Source organism: Bos taurus, chromosome 29 (assembly GCF_002263795.3).
Source record: "Bos taurus isolate L1 Dominette 01449 registration number 42190680 breed Hereford chromosome 29, ARS-UCD2.0, whole genome shotgun sequence".
NCBI classification, from domain to species: Eukaryota; Metazoa; Chordata; class Mammalia; order Artiodactyla; family Bovidae; genus Bos; species Bos taurus.
The window spans coordinates 39,174,140-39,192,052 of NC_037356.1; the positions used below are offsets into that span (position 1 = coordinate 39,174,140).

General features: G+C 44.1%; 1 protein-coding gene across 1 annotated transcript; it reads right to left on the reverse strand.

Annotated features, from left to right (window-relative positions):
- Window positions 1–1,003: 1,003 nt before the first annotated feature.
- Window positions 1,004–10,040, reverse strand: LOC520130 (pregnancy-associated glycoprotein 1-like). The gene is given in 9 exon segments (XM_024987499.1): window positions 1,004–1,153; window positions 2,839–2,937; window positions 3,025–3,166; window positions 4,703–4,813; window positions 5,749–5,942; window positions 7,144–7,262; window positions 7,361–7,478; window positions 8,746–8,899; window positions 9,982–10,040. Coding segments are annotated over 9 exon segments (1,146 nt in total).
- Between the last annotated feature and the right edge of the window lie 7,873 nt (window positions 10,041–17,913).

The window sequence follows — 17,913 nt, forward strand, 5'->3', positions numbered from 1 at the left end:
CTGGGGATACCACCTACCAAGTAGGACTGCTCTACCAAGTAGAGCAGGCATATGTGGCAGAGAGCTGGTGATTGGGATATGGGAACAAGAGGGAACCAGCTCTGTATGAAGTACCTCACCCAAACTCCCCTGGAGGAGAAACCCAGTGATACGTTCATCTGAGATGGGATGTAGAGAGTCTATTTCATTACCCTTCATAATTCCTCTGAATGAGAAGGTGGTGAAGTTGGTGGGTCATCACAAACCATTTCATGGCCTAGACTATCTCCCAGTTGCTTTCTTTGGGGCTGCCTCTCCCCAGCTTCAGTCATATAATTCTGGAAGAAATTGACAATCATGTGGGCTGTGGCGTCAGGGCCACACGACCATGTAAAGTAAATCAGGACCCTATGGTCCTGCCAGGATGGCTGATCTAGGACTGTACATGTGATCTGAGGTGGGTCATTCAGAGAACACCCTTGAACTCTGATGTCTTCAATCTTTTCTTTCCTTATTGGAGATTCCTTCAGGATATAAAACCCTAGGGCAGGTAGCTTGGACTCCCTTACTAGGTGTAGAAGCCTTAAGGAAGAAAGTTGTCAGGCTAAGACCATCAAAGAAGAGGGAATGAAAGAGTGAGGTTGTTAAATAGAGACCTGATGACTTCTGATTTCTTGGATCCAGTCACTGAGATCTTTGTATTTGCTCTGATTCTTGTGTCCTGGATTCCCAGAATCATTTCAATGAGTCTCCCATTTCCTAGAAGCCAATTGAAAGTGGGCTCCTCTCAACTGTGATTCAGACTTGGTTCTAGATCCTTCCCAAACATTGTACACCTCCCAGGCACAAACAGAGGCACCCATTTGTTTCAGCACCATTACAAGTAAAACACTTTATTCTTTACTGAGAATAGGGTGTGCAGACCACAAAACACAGTTCACCAGCATCCTGGGCAGGAGTACCCTAAGTGTGATTTAATGTTTGCTCAGCTCGGCCTTACTGATTCCTGAACCACTCCAAGTATTTATTCTGCCTGTGCCAGGCCAATCCTGCCATTTCCTTGATCCAAGACTGAGAAATACAGCCTCAGGTAGACGTCACCCAGCATCCAGGTCTCTCTAGATGTCCTCTCTGTGTTCTCTTTAAAAGTGGTATAGCAGTGGCCTCTATAATCCTGGGGGAGTCAGAGACACACAACAGTCAGCCTGAGCCCTTACCTGCGACTCCTACCAATATCCAGACCTAGCACAATTCTTGGTTTTATTTCCCTCTTTGGGTAAATATCAAGGGATTTCTCCTTAACAGGGGATATGAGAGTATCCACAACCAAAGGGGCCAAGATATGAGGTTGCCATGAGGAAGGGTGTGGGGGAGGGTAGGACTAGGAGTTGTGGATACAGAGGAGTGATAAACCACAAAGTCCTACTGTAGAGCATAAGGAAATATATTAAATATCCAGTCATAAACCACATGAAAAAGAATAAGAAAAAGAATATACATTTCTGTATGTGTATAACTGAGTCACATTGCTGTGCAGCAGATCTTAACGCAACACTGAAGATTAGCCACACTTCAATAAAATTTTTAGAAAAGAAAAAGAGTGTCCATAGTTCTCCTCTCTCCCTGTTTATTTCCTTCTGACTCCTGCTCCTTGTTTACTCTGCAGAGAATGCTGGTTCCCCTCCTTCATCCCCACAATCTGTACTTTATTAAAAAACTTTATTTCATATTGGAGTATAGCTGATTAACAATATTCTGAGTTTCAGGGGGACAGCAAATGGACTCAACCATATATATCCATGCATCCTGGTCGCAAAAATACCCCTCCCATCCAGGTTGTCATATAATTAACCAGAGTTCCCCATTCTACACAGTAACCCATTGTTGGTTATCCATCTTAAATAGAACAGTGCCCACAACACGTTCTTGAAGATTTAACTTAGGAACTCTGGGAAGCTTCCTTTGGCCCGAACTCACCCTCTTTGGCCACTCCAGGCTGGTTGGGTAATGTACTCTGGTTTTCCAACCCCACCGGTCAGTCCGTAGCCCTCATCACCCAGATTAAGTCCCCAGTACCCCAATGCAGAGCACCTTGGGATGCCATTTGCATGGAATCCAGTGCAGTTTTGCCTAGAACCAAGCAACCCTCCATATGGCTCCATCAGTTACAGTTTTAGAATTCCTGAAATTCCCTCCCTTCCTTAAAGTCTTCTTTGAGCCCATCAGCCAGCTCTGAACTCCCTCAGGGAGCTGACATGAAGCCTCCACCCTGTATGGGGGCTGAGCAGTCACTGTGCACCCTTTATTCACATTAGCATCCAGCCTCCCGACAGAGGGGTCGGGTACCCCAACTCACAAAGGGGGCACCCGGCCAGAGTTAGGGGAAGATGCATCTGAGAACTAGGGTGACATGTAATTTATCATCCAAACCAGGAAAACTGCGAGAAGGGAAGGGAGACTGTTAATCCTTACGGTGGGGCAGCACACTGGGAGTGTCCCCAGCCATTGTCCTTGTCACATGACTTATTTCAAGGACTGCTAGAGCTGACCTTCTGGGTTCATCCATCTGAGGGTTCAGATTGAACTGAAGCTCTTTGAACACTGAGGATCTGAGTGATCCCCTCTCCTTGTGACTCCCACCATGCCAGCATGGCGTGGTGTCTCCACATTTATTTCAAGATGATCAGTGTCCCAGATGGCCCTTTACTCTCAAGTGTTCGTGTTGTGGGAGTCTCTGGCCAGCCCCAGGGCTCAGCAGCATCTGCAATAGTGTAAGATGGCCCACCCTCATCCCCATAGCAGCCCAAGGGTTCCTGCAAGTTCCTATTTGAGAACCACCCCTCAGGATCCTCCCCTCACCTTGAAGATGTAGGCTTGAGCTGGCACTGGGTAGTTGATACCATTGATGGTGAAGATAATAGAGGGCAGCGTATTGACCGCAAAACATGAAATGTAGTGCTGTTAGAGAGAGAGGGAGAGAGGTTGGCCCTGGAGATCCTTCTTGTGGGTGGAGACTGGGAGTGAGCCTGGGGCATGACCCTTCACCTCGGAACCCCCTGGCATGGCGCTGATGAGTTTCTGGATGTTATTGACCAGTCTTCTTGGGCCAAGGATCAGTGATGTCTCAGTATCCACAAAGGGCTCACAGCCACCAGAACAAGCAATAACCTTTCTTTTCATGGAGATGCTCATAGACAGTGTGACTAAGCAGGCATCAAGGTCACTCTGAGTATCCCCAGAGATGCCCCCTTCCCGACTGTCTTCTAAACAGCCCTTTGTCTCTTGCCCTCTTTTCCTTTGCTCCCAACACAGCACCTTCCTTGACATTCTTGAATGTAGTACTTGAATACACCAGGCTCTTTTGTGCCTTGACACAAGCTGGTCTTCCTTCCTAGAGGAGCCCCCTCCACTTTGACTAGCAAATTTCTTCTCATCTTCCAGATTCCAGCTTAATTGTCATGGTTTCAGGGAAGTCTTTCCCCCAGTGTTTATCAGTCTCCTTTCTTGACAGTCTCTGTAGACACTTCCTCATGTCTAGCATGTACCAAAGTCACAATTTACTATGTATGTGTCTCATTTCCTTTGCATCTATCTTCTTAGATGGGAGGGCGAGTTTTAGTCTCATTGCCTCCTTAAAGTACCTGGCACACAGTGGATGCCAAATGCTTGTCTATTTAGTGAGTGAATGAAGACTGTGAAAATAATGAATGAGAAACATCCATAGAGCTGTATCAGATTGGGAACAAATAACGGGTCAGTTGCAGAGTGAAGATAGAGATTCACGAGGGCAGCTAATTCTCATAGTGGTGGGAAAGAGGGGCTCCTCTGGGAGAGGGTGTCTGCCAGCACTGCTCCTACAACCAGCTCAGATGCTGAGACCCTGGCCAGGAAATAAATGACTAGCCCACAGAAACTCCAAAGGACAGGTCAGCTTTTGTCTGAGGATATCACACAGAATCCTATGAATTATGCCTCTTGTTCTCAGGTCACTCCTGGATTCCACCTTCCTGATTCTCTGTTATAGCCCCTGCCCCACTGTGTACCCATGAACTTGGGGTGTCTTTTTTATTAGTTGCTTTCATATCTTAAGACTCTAGCAAATCTCTCTATACTTCTCAGTAGTTGCTCCCTTAGGAGACCAGTTCTCCCGATTTGCTCAGGACTTTCCCTGTTTTTAAACTGACATTTACCTGTACTGTGAACTTCCTTGGTCCCTGATAGCTCAGGACAGTTAGTCATCTTATACCTCTCTTCAGGCTGGAGAAATTCTCCCTGATCCTCTGTTCATCACACTGTAGAGTCCTCTAGCCATGCTCCATGCCTCACAGGGCAGTGGGTGCAATCCTCTCCCAGCTGCACAGACCTCTCCAGACCCTTTTAGGACCCTGGTAGAGCCCTGGTCAGAAGGCCTGGGGATAATGAACCCATGGGTTGTTTGCATATCTATCTGCTTGCGTGTTTGTTTGTATATGTGTTTGCATGTGGATTTGTATGTGTCTCTGTGTGTGCTTGTGTGTCTGTGACTAGCTATGCATGTTTATATGTGTCTCTCTGTATGTTTATATGTGTCTGCTTGTGTGCTTCGATGTGTCTGTGTGTCAGTGTCATTGTGGGTGGTGTATATGTCTGTGTGACTGTGTGTCTGAGAATGCATTTGTGTGTGCTGCCTGTGTCCATGTAGCGGGAGCATCACTTGGGCTAACCCTCAGAGGGAGAGGCTTACCACTCCATGTGTACACTCCAGTCGCCCGTGTGGATCAATGGTACCCAGTTGAGCACTCCCTGATAGTAGGATTTATATACCCCACCAAACATCACCACACTGCCTTTTGCCCTGCATGTGTAGAGAGAAGAGAGGGGGGCGGGGATCCTTGGAGGACAGTAGCAACAGCACTGTCTGAGAGCTGTGCTGGTCCACCCATCAAGGCCCTAATAAGGTCCCCATGTACAGATGCAGAAATCGAGTCTAGGAGCGATTGAGATCCAGTCCAAGGTCAGCTACTGGCTAATGAGTGGAACAGAGCAGGTTAGAAGCTGAGTCACCTGGCTGGGCTCCACCCACTCTATCTTCTGAAGATGCCCTACCTCCTGTGACCTGAGTGCTCAGACACACTCAGAGGACAGGCGCTGGAGCGTATTGGATTTCTCCTTGTCCAGCTTGTCATTTTTCAGGAAAATCAAAGCCTGGGAGCTCTAAGGGTGTGGGTTCAGGACACCCAGATTTGGCTCTGCTGGCTTGTGACCTCTACTGTTCAAAAGGCCCCACACTCAGAAGGGACCCCACCTCTGTTCTCCCTGTCTTGAAATGCCTAGTATTTCTTGAACAAGGGGTCCCACATGTTTGTTTTGTGTCCCACACTTTCATTTTTCACTGGCTCCTGCAAATTGGGCTGCTGGCCAGGGCTCCCAGTAGAATGCGAAGGAGGAAGGAAAGATATCCACCATCCTTCTCCTTCCTTCCTGATCAAATTCATAAGCAAATCGTATTGCTTTTTCCTCCAACTTGTTTCCTGTGCCTTCCATTAGTCTTCCTCCTCACTCAAACCCCTAGACCAAGTTACTGGTCTTGAGCCCAGGAGCAGGGTTGTGTTCCAATAAAACGTTATTTATAAAGGCCAGTGGTGAAGCCAGGTACAGCCCTGGGGCTATATTTATCCTTGGTTAGATTATCTCTCAGGATTCTTCTTTATCAAGTGTTAAATAATTTTCGTGCAACTGAAAGCATCTTAAAGCTAATTTGGAGAAAGGGATTGTCCATCTCAGACTTACTTGCTCAAGTAGAAGGCAAAAACAGGCTCAGAAATGGCACCTTGATTCTTCAGGTTGTCAAAGATGGAGATAGCTCCAAAGACGGATATGTTGGGATACTTCAAGCCCAAGATGCCATCAAAAGGTGTACCCTCACACCTGTATTCCACAACGCTTAGACCGAACAGCTGGTCAGTACTTACAAGGTCCCCAATCTGTGGGAAAGAAGAGGGTTCCCACTTTCAGATACAAGAAGTGGGGCTAGGACTGGGCTGGGGTGCATTGCCATTAAATCCTCAGAGAAGAATTGAGGCTGGGCTGTGTCTTTGGTCGACCTCAGACAGTTAGACCATGCTGGGAGGAAAATTTGTGTTTCATTTGTGAGAGGCTGTGAATTTTAAAACATCTGCCCCTTTGAAAAGCACAACCTGAGTGAGTCAAATTGGCTTTGTGGCTTCTGTCCAGGTCGGGGGGAACCAAGATTCAGGCCAGGACCCATTGGTGCCCCCTTGTGGACAAAATGAGTCGAGAGCAAGGTAGCCTTTTCTGTCATCACTACGACCTAATGACAGGAATGGAGTGAATTCTCTGTAAGGTACTGTGGATTCTGAATCTGTCCAGGAAGACAGAAGCCAAAAATGCAGTCCTTCTTGCAGGGTTCAATGAAACTGCTGCCTGGGATATTAACTTTTGGAGATATGTGTATATTTGTGTGAGTGTGTATGAGAGAGAGAGTGAGAGAGGGGAACTACTCAAGTACTTTGTGGAGGCAGGCCATAGGTTTTATTAGACTCTCAAAGGCACCCTAGAGTGAGAACTCATTTATCAGGCCCCTTGACATCTCTGGCCTCCAGTTTCCCACTATGGATACCTGAAGCTCTTGACTGCCCCCAGGGTCCCTAGATCACTTTTATCCTGTCCCTAAACACCCTACAGCAATTTCAGTCCTGAAAAGCCAACCCAGCTCCACCGTTTACCACAGATGTGACCTCAGCAAGTCCTTTGCTGTCTGCACCTCAGTTTCCTCATATGTCTTATGAGCTAATCAGACCACCTGCTGTGTGGGGTTGTTGCAGGATTAAACCAATTATTACCTGAAAGTGCCTGGAACAGTCTGTCAATATAAAAGTGGGTGCTTTTTTTCCCCTTTTCTCCCTCCCAGCAAAATGAGCCTTGAACTGCTCATGGGCAGAGGAACTGCAATTCCACACCTCAAGCCACTCTCTGGGTTAGCTAATCCATTTGCTCGTGTGTCATCACGGGCACTGCCTCCCCAGGGACAGAATCCTGTGGATAAGATGGTCAATACCTATGGGAGGTAGGCTAGGAAGGGTCCTGCCAGATTGTCCTGCATCTGTTTTGCAAGCAGGGGTCACTCCATAGCCAGTCCTGACTCAGCTTCTCTTTACATGTTACCCAAACAATGTTATAAGTAAGAAATCCCTTCATGCTCCCAGATCCATAGGCGATCGAGAAGGTGTTTTGGGTAGGCCGGAAGGTGGAAGACTTGTAATGCCTGAACCTAACTTGTGTAGCTGCAGACACAAAAGATGAGTGTCATCAGGTACCAAGGGTGGAAACAGAGCGGCAGGGCAAGTGAAGGATGGTCGGGGTATGGGGTGTCTGTACTCACAACAGGCTGGACTGGGGCAAAAGAAGGAGGGCACCCACAAGTCAGATGAGCCTGTGTCAAAGATAACCTGGAATTCCTGAGGGGGTGTTCCAATGGTGATGTTACCCATGTAGAGCATCTACAGATAGAAGGAGGGAGTGGATTAGTGAAGAACTGGCTACCCTCTATTCCCACACTGATGTCTCCCTCTGGGAGCTATATATCTCTTGAGATCACTTTCCAACCACTGTGAAGGTCACAGCCTTTGATCACAGAGGTGCTTGCATTTGATTTTTTTTTCCTATGCTACATTGTATGAAGGATATTGATTCTATGACCAGGCATTGAAGCAGTACCTCCTGCATTGGAAGCACAGAGGCATAACCACTGGGCATCCAGGACCGTTGGACACCCATGGAAGTCCTGGTGCCTTCATTGGAGAAACTCTGTAGTCTCTTCAAACCCAGCCTTAGCACCCCCTTCTCCAGGAGGTCCTTCTTGATCAATCCACTCACTCTAAACTCAGACCACATCCAATAAACACCATACAAGTGACCCTTTCATGTGACATGTATTTACTCTTTGCCTATCTCTCAGGCTGGCATGGGCATTCCTGAAGACAAAATAAGCCCTTTTTCTAATCAAAAAACAGTAACAACTGTGTTAGATTCTGATGGCCTTACACGGAATACAGGTTCAGTAACTTTTTACTGCTGTGGTTCTTGCATCTGTGGAAATTGAATTCCTCTGCCCGGTTATTCACAATTGCTTTGCAGTTGGTTCTACCTTCTGATCAGAGATGGTTCACTATTCATCTGTAACTAGTTCACTCCTTTAGTTCAGAAGGAACCGCTGCTGCTGCTACTGCTGCTGCTGCTGCTTTGCTAAGTCACTTCAGTCGTGTCTGATTCTGTGCAACCCATAGACAGCATCCCACCAGGTTCCCCAATCCCTGAGATTCTCCAGGCACTAACACTGTAGTGGGTTGCAATTTCCTTCTCCAATTCAGGAAAGTGAAAATTGAAAGTGAAGTCACTCAGTCATGTCCGACTCTTAGCGACCCCATGGACTGCAACCTACCAGGCCTCTCCGTCCTTGGGTTATTCCAGGCAAGAGGACTGTAGTGGGCCGTCATTGCCTTCTGCTCAGAAGGAACAATCTCCCTCAAACTAATGACACATCTTTGACACAGAAATGGATGTTTACCTGCCACCTGGTAATTTTTGGGCCCAGTCACCAAGAAAAGAGGATGATAGTACCTTCTCTTCTGCGTGGGGCTTCTTTGGCCCAGTGCTTCTGCTCCTGCAGGAGCCCCAGCCGCAGCATCCCACCTGACATCTCCAGTTGAGCGCCAGTGGTAGGCTAGAGCACCAGGGGGCGCTGTGGCAACCATCCTCCCAAAACACATCCATGATGTTCCTCAGGGGGTGAATAGTTATATTTGAGCCACGAGAAGAAATCTGATTCAGTCTGTAAGCATGTTCCTTGAGGAAATTGTTCATCTTTTTTTTTTTTTTTTTTTTACTGAAGGTATTTCTCATGGTCTTCACTTTTTTAGAGGTATTTTTTCACTGAACATTTGACAAAGAAAACAAAGATGCTACAATTAGCTCTCAGTGTTAAGGTGTAACTGTCACTGCAATGGCACTGTGTATTTTCTAATCATTTTTATGAGTCACTTTATTATAAGAATTTTCAGCATATTCCTTTGGAAAGACATACGACGTACATTTGAATAAAGATTCTGTTCTGTAATGTTGGGTAAACCATATGACCATGTGGGGTCTCAGTCTCCCCTTTGGTAAAATAGTGGAATGTAATGATTCAAACCCTCCAAATATGATATCTTGTGGATAAGTGAAGTGATGGATATAAGGTGCCTGATAAATAGGAAGTCTCAACATGACAGCCAGTAGCACTGCTGTTGCCATCCCACTGTATCCTTCTCATAGAAGCTCAGGGAAGGAGGTAAAAGGGGGATTCCTCTCCTCTTTTACATGGGAGGAATTAGAAATGCAAGAGGCTTGTGAATTGGCTGTGGTCACACTGCTTGTCAGATATAAAACAGTGTATAAGTAGCTCTCCCAATGTTTCTCCAAGTTGAAAGAGAAGAGATAGTTGAAAAAAGAATCCAGGAGATAGGGAACAAGTTAAGGAAATGTCGAGGCTTGAGAAGGAAAGATAAGTCAAATGAGAAATTAAAAGAAAACAACACAGAGAGAAATACACTCAGAGCCTTCCAATGAGATGGAGAGATATGATGTGATACGGAAATGCAGACATAGACATATACACACTGAAGTAGAGAGGGAACAAAGAGAACATGCTAAATAAAATGTAGAAAAGTGCTATTCCACAGGACCACACCTACATCTGCATTGACTGTGCACTGAACAATTGCAAGGAGTTCCAGTTTCAATAGGTCATGACATGACTGGACCCCAAGAGTTGTGCAGCTATGCAAATCTACACCAAGACGCTTGGGACCCACAGTTCCTATAGCAAGGTACTTATCAATAAGTAAGGGTTGAACTTTAAGATTGTCAAGGAAATATTCCATTCCCTTCTAAAACAGATAAATATAATAATCAGATGAAAAGAAAAATCACAGAAATTAATATGATGTGGCTTACAGTCTCCATACTTACACGACTCTGCAATTTGAGAAGGCCACCAGCCCGAGGAGTACAAGCCACTTCATGCTTCTTTCCTGGCTCCAAGTACTCAGAAAAGTTCAGGTTCTTAGCATGTAGTGGTGACCGAGAGTCCCTAGTTATATATGCTCTGACATGCCCTAGTTTAAGCCGTTAGGCCTGAAAAAAAACACAAAGGTCTCGACAAAATCTTTCCTTCATCAGTGTCCTTGGCGAGTAGACTTTGAAGCTTCTCAGAATACAGAGAATTGAACTGTAATCTCTTCCTTGAAGCTTGGTTGGAAAATAAAACTGATCTGTATGGACATCTAAGAAGATGGAGAACCTTGACTACTTGGAGAAAAAAACTGCTAAGAATACCATGAAAATGGATACTAAGGGCCATGCTTGACATTTCTGGTTTCATGTCATCTTCTTAGCCACTTCATGAGATATGCATTGCTGTCTTCATTGGAGAGGAAATTGCTAGGAGGATAAGATGTCAAATGGCAAAGTGAAGACTTCAGGGACAGCCCAGGGACGTACAGCTGGCTTTAGGTAGTGCATCTAATGGTAGATATCAGGGGCAGTCTATGATGCCAGTCTGCATCAAAGATTTAGGGCAGAGTAGTACTTCAATTGTATGGTTTCAGTATTGGAAGAAATGTCATATGCATCCACAAGATATTTTATATCATCCAAAAAATGTACAAGGAAATAGTGTGTTCTGGGTTCTGGGTTAAAGGCTTCAAAGTCAAAGTTGATCAAGACAAAAGTATTCTTTATCTTAAGATAGCTAGCAGTCTAGTTCTCCCAAACTCATGGCCCGAGGAGGCCCTGGGCAGCACAGAACCCTCCCAGCACAGCACTGGGAGCAGCCTTTCCTATACTTCAACCATGCTGGAAAGCAGGACAGTTGGCCATGTTTTCAAGAGAAGTCAGAAGTTTGGATATTTATGTACACTATACTGATTTTAATATTAGAAACTAAATTAAAAAAAAAAAAAAAACAGTGGGAATGAAATCTCCACAGCAATGTGTTGGAATCAGCCTTCAGTCTCTGCAGGTTTTTATTTCTCGCCTACAGTTGGTGGTGCAGTGGGGACAGAGAGGAATTTAATTCGTGTTGGTTGATTTACAAAGAGACTGAATGCATACTGAACATGTGTGTTTCATTTCTATTTATAAAGAAATATCACTGGGGACATACAAACCAACGAATTTAACTGCTGAAGATAAATGGATATATTTCTGATATAATTTCCTCATAGGGTCTATGCTGTGAAAAATTTTGTCTGCCAAATCAAATATTAAAAAAAAACCAATTTTGAAATGTCTTCCCAATCAAAGAAGACAAAACAACTGTGGCAGCCAAGTAAAGACAATCGTGTATAACAACTCATCCAGGACTCCCAGGGCCTATTACTGCATGATATCTATCAATGCCAGTACCCTGAATACAACAGGAGCCTCTCCTAGTCACCAGATGTGTATAGATGGGGCACTGTGTCTTAACACTCATTTTTGCACATTATTTAAATTCAGTTCTGGTGGTTAAATCCCAAAAGGGGAATATGATGTCACTGACAAATGACACACATATATGCCCTTTGAACTATGGTGTTGGAGAACACTCTTGAGAGTCCCTTGGACTGCAAGGAGATCCAACCAGTCCATCCTAAACAAATCATTCCTGAATATTCACTGGAAAAACTGATGCTGAAGTTCAAGCTCCAATTATTTGCCCACCTGATGGGAAGAATTCACTCATTGGAAAAGACCCTGATATTAGGAAAGATTGAAGGTAGGAAGAGAAGGGGAAGACATGTTGGATGGCATCACCAAGTCGATGGACATGAACTTGAGTAAGCTCCAGGAGTTGGTGATGGATAGGGAAGCCTGGCATGCTGCAGTCCATGGCGTTGCAAAGAGACCGACACGACTGAAGGACTGAACTGAACTGAACAAATTGAGAACAAAGACTGATAAATCTAATTGCATCAAGTTGGTGACTAGCCGCCCATAACAACACATTGCTTAAGTGGCTTTAAAATTCAGAATTATGACTACATTCAGAGTGGAATATCTTCTAAGGAAAAACAAAAATGCTTCCCATCCAAAACAAAACCAAAGAAAATCAAAAGAAATACAGGAAAGAAATCTGAAACTATATTCAACAACTTATTGTTCCTCATATTGCTTTTGTTATTGTGACAGAATCATATATATGTTAACAGGTAAAAGCAACACAGTAATTAAAACTAATATTCTGAAGTAAGCCTTTCAGTGGCTAGAAAAAGAAGTTGACTCATAACATAAAGAACGTTAATTAAAACCCTGCTGTCTTAAACCTTGAACTGAAAGCATAAATTTGTACCAACAAATTATATTCATTTTTATTTTATTTTTTATGGAAAATGTGTCCTTCCTACTCTGACCAATGTAAAGCCAACAAGCAATGACAACTTGATAGCAGTGACTATTCTGAGGTCTAACATCTAGCTTCTAAATATATTTCCCATCAGACGATGCATGGATTCTTAAAGAGATGGCTGATTTAAGGACTTGGTAAAGAAATGCACAAAATAATCTTGGGAACCATGAAGGATTAGAAAGCTAAGGGACTTCAAAGACTAATGGGGACTGGACGGAAAGTTTAGGTCTCCAAATGGAAAGGCCAAACATCTACCAGTTTGTTGGGCAGAATGATGTTTCTGCTTCTCAACACACTGTTTATGTTTCTCATAGCTTTCCTGCCAAGAAGCAAACGCCTTCTGATTTCATGGCTTCAGTCACCATCTATAGTGGTTTTAAAGGCTAAGATAAAGAAATCTGTCACTGCTTTCACCTTTTCTCCTTCTATTTACCATGAAGGATGGGGTTGGATCCCATGATCTTAGTTTTTTAATATTTAATTTTAAGCTGGCCAAATGTGTACAAATGTTAACAGGCAACATCCAATTTGTCAGTATGATAGTTGCTAGGGCACCAACTCACCATTCTGAGCACTGAGAAAAGAAAATAATCATCAATATTTATGCTATTTTTGTTTCTATTAAGCATAGGTTATGTAACTAAAAACAGTTCCAGGAAAACAAGCTAGACTGTCCCTTCTGGGGGTGATGAGAGAGTGATGGGGAGCAACTGTAATACAGATGAAGCCTCACTCACTGGCCTGCAGCTCACCTCCTGCTGTGGAAGTCTGGTTCCTAATAGACCAAGGACTGGTACTGGTCCTGACCCACTGTGCAGGTATTGTGAACTCCTACTCTAAATCCAATAGTGCAACATTCTGTAAGACAAACCACCCTGCTTCCGCCCAGTTTCTGAACAAATGAATGGCATTAAAATTGTAAGAGGAACAGTTATTTCATCTTAAAGGAGAACAACCAAGTGCAACATATGACTACATTATTTCAACTGTGAAAAGACATCTGCTTTTTGAGATTCAGGAAAATTTGCAAATGGACTGGATATTAAATGTTAATTTTATTGGAAACAAAGATCTTTTTCCTAACATCCTATTATTTTACCCCAAATACTCATTATGTACATTTTGTAAATTGTTCATCTCATCCCAAAAATACTTCAGGAAAAATGAATAAGAAGTAAAGGAAAAAATGAAATGAGTGTCTTTCTTGATTTAAAAACAGATCTGCATAGCTGCTATGGATTGAATTGTGTCCACCCTTGACTCCCAATGTGATGGTATTAGGAAGTAGGGCCTTTGGGAGGTACCCAGGTTGACATGGTGTTTTGATGGTGGTACCTCATGATGGGATTAGCCTCTCCCTCTTTTTCTCTGTCATTCTCCCTCTTCCTCCTTCCCTTCAACCACCGCATGTGAGAACATAGCAAAAAGAGAAAGACTGATGCAAATCAAAAATGTCTTCACCAGGAAATCAATTGGGCATCACCTTGATGTTGCATAGTCTCCAGTCTATGACAACCTATGGGACTAAGAGGTTAGTTTTGTAGTTATTGATGCCAAATGATAAAATATAGGGTTTATGATACTCTTTTTTATTATATTTGTTATGTTTGAAACCATTTTGTAATAAGAAGTTTATAGAAAGTCCATTTTGAAATTTCTGTCTTAGAGAAACTCTGAGGAACCCACGATAGCAGATTCAGACAGGTCCCCAATGAATGAGTGGTTGGAGGACAACATGCTCCTTATTCCAACTCATCTCTTGTCATCTTAAAACTGTCCCCCACACCTGACAACCTTACCTCCCCCCACCATCTGCATCTCCATTACCCTGCTAAGCTGAGTCATCTAGCTGGAGATGTTAAGGATTCAGGACAGGGTCTGGAAGCAGAATAAATGTGGACGTTTTTAGAAAGAATGAACTGTACAGATCCCTCCTTGGTTTTCCCTTCTTTAGTGCCATCTGCATGTGAGGGATTGGGCCTGGGTAGAGAGGAAGCCACAAGTGGGACTGCATGGATATTTGCAAGAGAAGGGAGGAGGAATTCAGAACCCAGGAACCAGGAGGTGAGCAGCTTGCACAGGACCCAGGAGGGAAGGAAGAAGCATTGGAAAAAGAATAGCACCTACCTGAGGGCCAGACCTACCTGAGTCTTCCAGTTAAATTTGGAGATCACGTTCTTTGTGTTGGAATTCCTGCTCCAGATGTGGAGGGGAGAGAGCTGTACTCACTCCTACTGAGTCACAGGGAGAGGTACAGCCTCCCCCAGAGCCCTTTGATTCCACTCTAACTGTGGGTATTATCCCAAGCCAGAGAGCAAATGGCAGGTCATCCAAAAGATGACCTACTTTAATGGTATTTAAAATACTACAAAATTTGTCTAAGAGTCCTGGCATATCTAGTTCTCTGAGTTTTTTAGCAGAGATGATTCATCAGCCTAATTTGGATTTTGCTGAGGAATCTACAAATTTCTTCATGGGTAACATCTGACTTTTAAGTACCTGATCTCATCCCACAGACCCAAATGATAGTAAGTTCCAGCGGGCAAGGCTTCTAAGGTCCTCGGTGTCCCAACAGCTCTGTGCCAAGTGGTCTACCACTCGCAGTTCTGATCCCAGGACCCATGAACATCACCAGACAGTTACAGCCTCCTGCCCACCAGAGCATCCTCAGCAACACCCACCTCTGAGCCACTTGTCCACTGATTGGCACTGAGCTTCAGTCTGGAACAAGTGTTCTGGAGCAAGTCCAGTATCCGTCATCCAAGAGGTGGGAAACTGAACCATGGGGTGTATTACTCACTCTAAAGCTGCAGGTAAGTTAGTGAATACTTGGAACCCAGGAAATCTGGTTCTCAGACTAGGATACTTCCAGGAAGGGAAAGATGAGAGAAAGCTCAACTGCATCCACTGCTGGGCAGCTCTCAGATATCTGCAGGCACCAGAGTGTAAATTCCTCTCCCATTGCCCCTCAAGTCTGGTTCTGATTTTATCAGCAGACCTGCCTTCTTGTAGCAGCAGGAAAGCAATACTGCAGGCTCTTTCTTTGGGTTCCAGCACAGTGGGAGAGCCCCAGCTGTAGTGACCCCAGGAAGTAGTCCTGTAGGTGGTGACTGACTCACTCCCAACTCAGAATCCAAAGAGGTCCCGCTCCTCATTCACACAACACAGACCTTTGGGTGACTGGATAACATAAACCTGCATTAGGAATGAGAAACATTCTCTTCTCAGCCTTCGGGCAGCTTAGATAAGGGTCTTATGTTTCCTCAGGGAACCCCTGGCTGAGGGAGACTGAGGTCTGAGACTAGCCTGGATGCAGGGGAATGTGTTCCCTCTTTGATGCTCCAAATAGACCTTGGAGATTCAAAAGCCTTGAGAGAATTACAATCACCCTTATATTTTGTAGGGACTTTGGTTTATGAATCTGGCTGGAGAAAAAGGACAGAACTCAGGACAAGGCTGGACATCTCTGGGTCCCAGCTGATTGTGAGTTGAGTTCCAGACACCAGGCTTCACAGTCAGGTGCTGATGTAATTCACAAGCTACCTTTGAGGAAGCAAAAGAGGAAAGAGTTTTTGGACAGAGAGTAGTGTGTTCAAAGGGCCATGTGATTCACATGGGGCAAGATGAAACAAGAGTCATGACTTGTTTCTTTGCTCTATCAGTTCCTTGGCGTTTCTACTCCTGAGAACAAGTACATGGAGATAGTCAGAGGCATTGGTGGTGCCCCTGGCACCTGATGCTCCTGGTGATAACCAGTTTGTGGACACGTCCCTGAGGCCAAAGCATATTCAGCCTCGTGATAGCCCCAGATTCTCCCTTCTTGGGAAGGCTGAAATGCCTCATTGCCACTAACTCACAACTGAAGCATGGAATGAGATCATGGTGGTTGACCTGTAGGCCAAGTTCCAAGCATGGAAGAAAGGTTGGCAGTGGAAGGGTAGCGATTCATTAAACTTAGTTACCTTGGTCCTTAGCATGGGCTACTTCCCACTTCTAGAATGTTTTTCTCCCAAATTTTTGCATGGCCAGGTCCTTCACAATATTTAGCATTATCTCAAATGAATCTCTCTCAGACTTGCTTTCCCTGGCCACTGCACTCTCACAAAAACAGACCCTGATCCAACAAGTGCCTAGACACCCCCTCCATCAAAACAGTAATTATAGTTACCAATGTGGAAAGGTAGAAGAGGGATAAATTGAGAGTTTGAGATTAATATATGTATACTACTTTATTTAACAGATAACAAACAAAGACCTACTGTACAGCACAGGAATTCTGCTCAATAGTCTGTAATATCCTGTATGGGAAAAGAATCTAGGAAAGAATTGATACATGTCTATGTATAAGTGAATTAATTTCTCATACAATTAACATTAATACAATGCTGTAAATCAACTACACTCCTCTATAGATTAGAAGTTGATTGTTTTTAAATGCTTACATGTAGAGACCCATGGAGTTTTTTAGACTCGCAGGATTTCAGATATGATGCTGGATATGGCAGAACGGGTGGAGAAATCTAGACATTTTCTGAGGTTATATTTTCCTGAGCTTTGGTGTCTTTTGCTTTTAGTGTCACCTTAGATTTATCTTTGGAGGATCTAATAAGAGGACTTGGAGACACCAGCTGGGTGTTAGTTGAAAGATGAGAGGGAGGAGCTAGTGTGAGAGTGAAATCCCAGCTCCCTAGCCTTGAGTTGGGGCACGTTTGAGGCACAGCTTACATCCCAAGTTCCCTGTGAAAACAGGCTGTAGCTTCCCTCTCCATGACTTGCATGATATCAAACTCAGACTGGTTTCATCCTTTTTCATGTCCTGCTTCCCCTGAGACTTCACTGGTTTCTCTGGGATAATTATTTTTTAATATAAATTTATTTATCTTAATTGGAAGAATTTTTTAAAAAATATTTCACTGCACTAGGTCTTCATTGCTGCTCAGGACTTCTCTATTATCAGCGAGGAGGGGATACTCTGTAATTGCAGTGCACTGGCTTTTCAGTCCTGTACTTCTCTTGATGGAAATCACAGGCTCTAGGCACTTGGGCTCAGTAGCTGTGGCCCACCAGCTTAGTTGCCCTGGGGCATTTACAATCTTACCAAACCAGGACTCAACGCATATCTTAAGCACTGGATCAAAAGGGAAAACACTCTGGAAGGAATTTGAAATAAATCACTTTTACATGAAACTTGGCACCATGGCCTGTTTATGAGGAGAAAGATAGAGGATTGTCCCTACTTCAAGAAACCTCCTGAGATCAGGACTGATTGAGGTTCCTCTCCCAAGGGTTCCTATGGGATCTTGGAACTGTCCTGAAATGTGGCTTTGTTCTTGCATGAGTTTCTGAATCCCACACTAGACCACAGCTTCCAGAGGGCAGGGCTGTCACCTGACTCACTTCTAAGTATACATTAGTATATATTGTCTCATTCAGACCCTAATGTCAAGAAAATGCTAACACAAAGATCAGCTATTCTGAGTGTTAGGTTACAGGTTCAACAACGATTG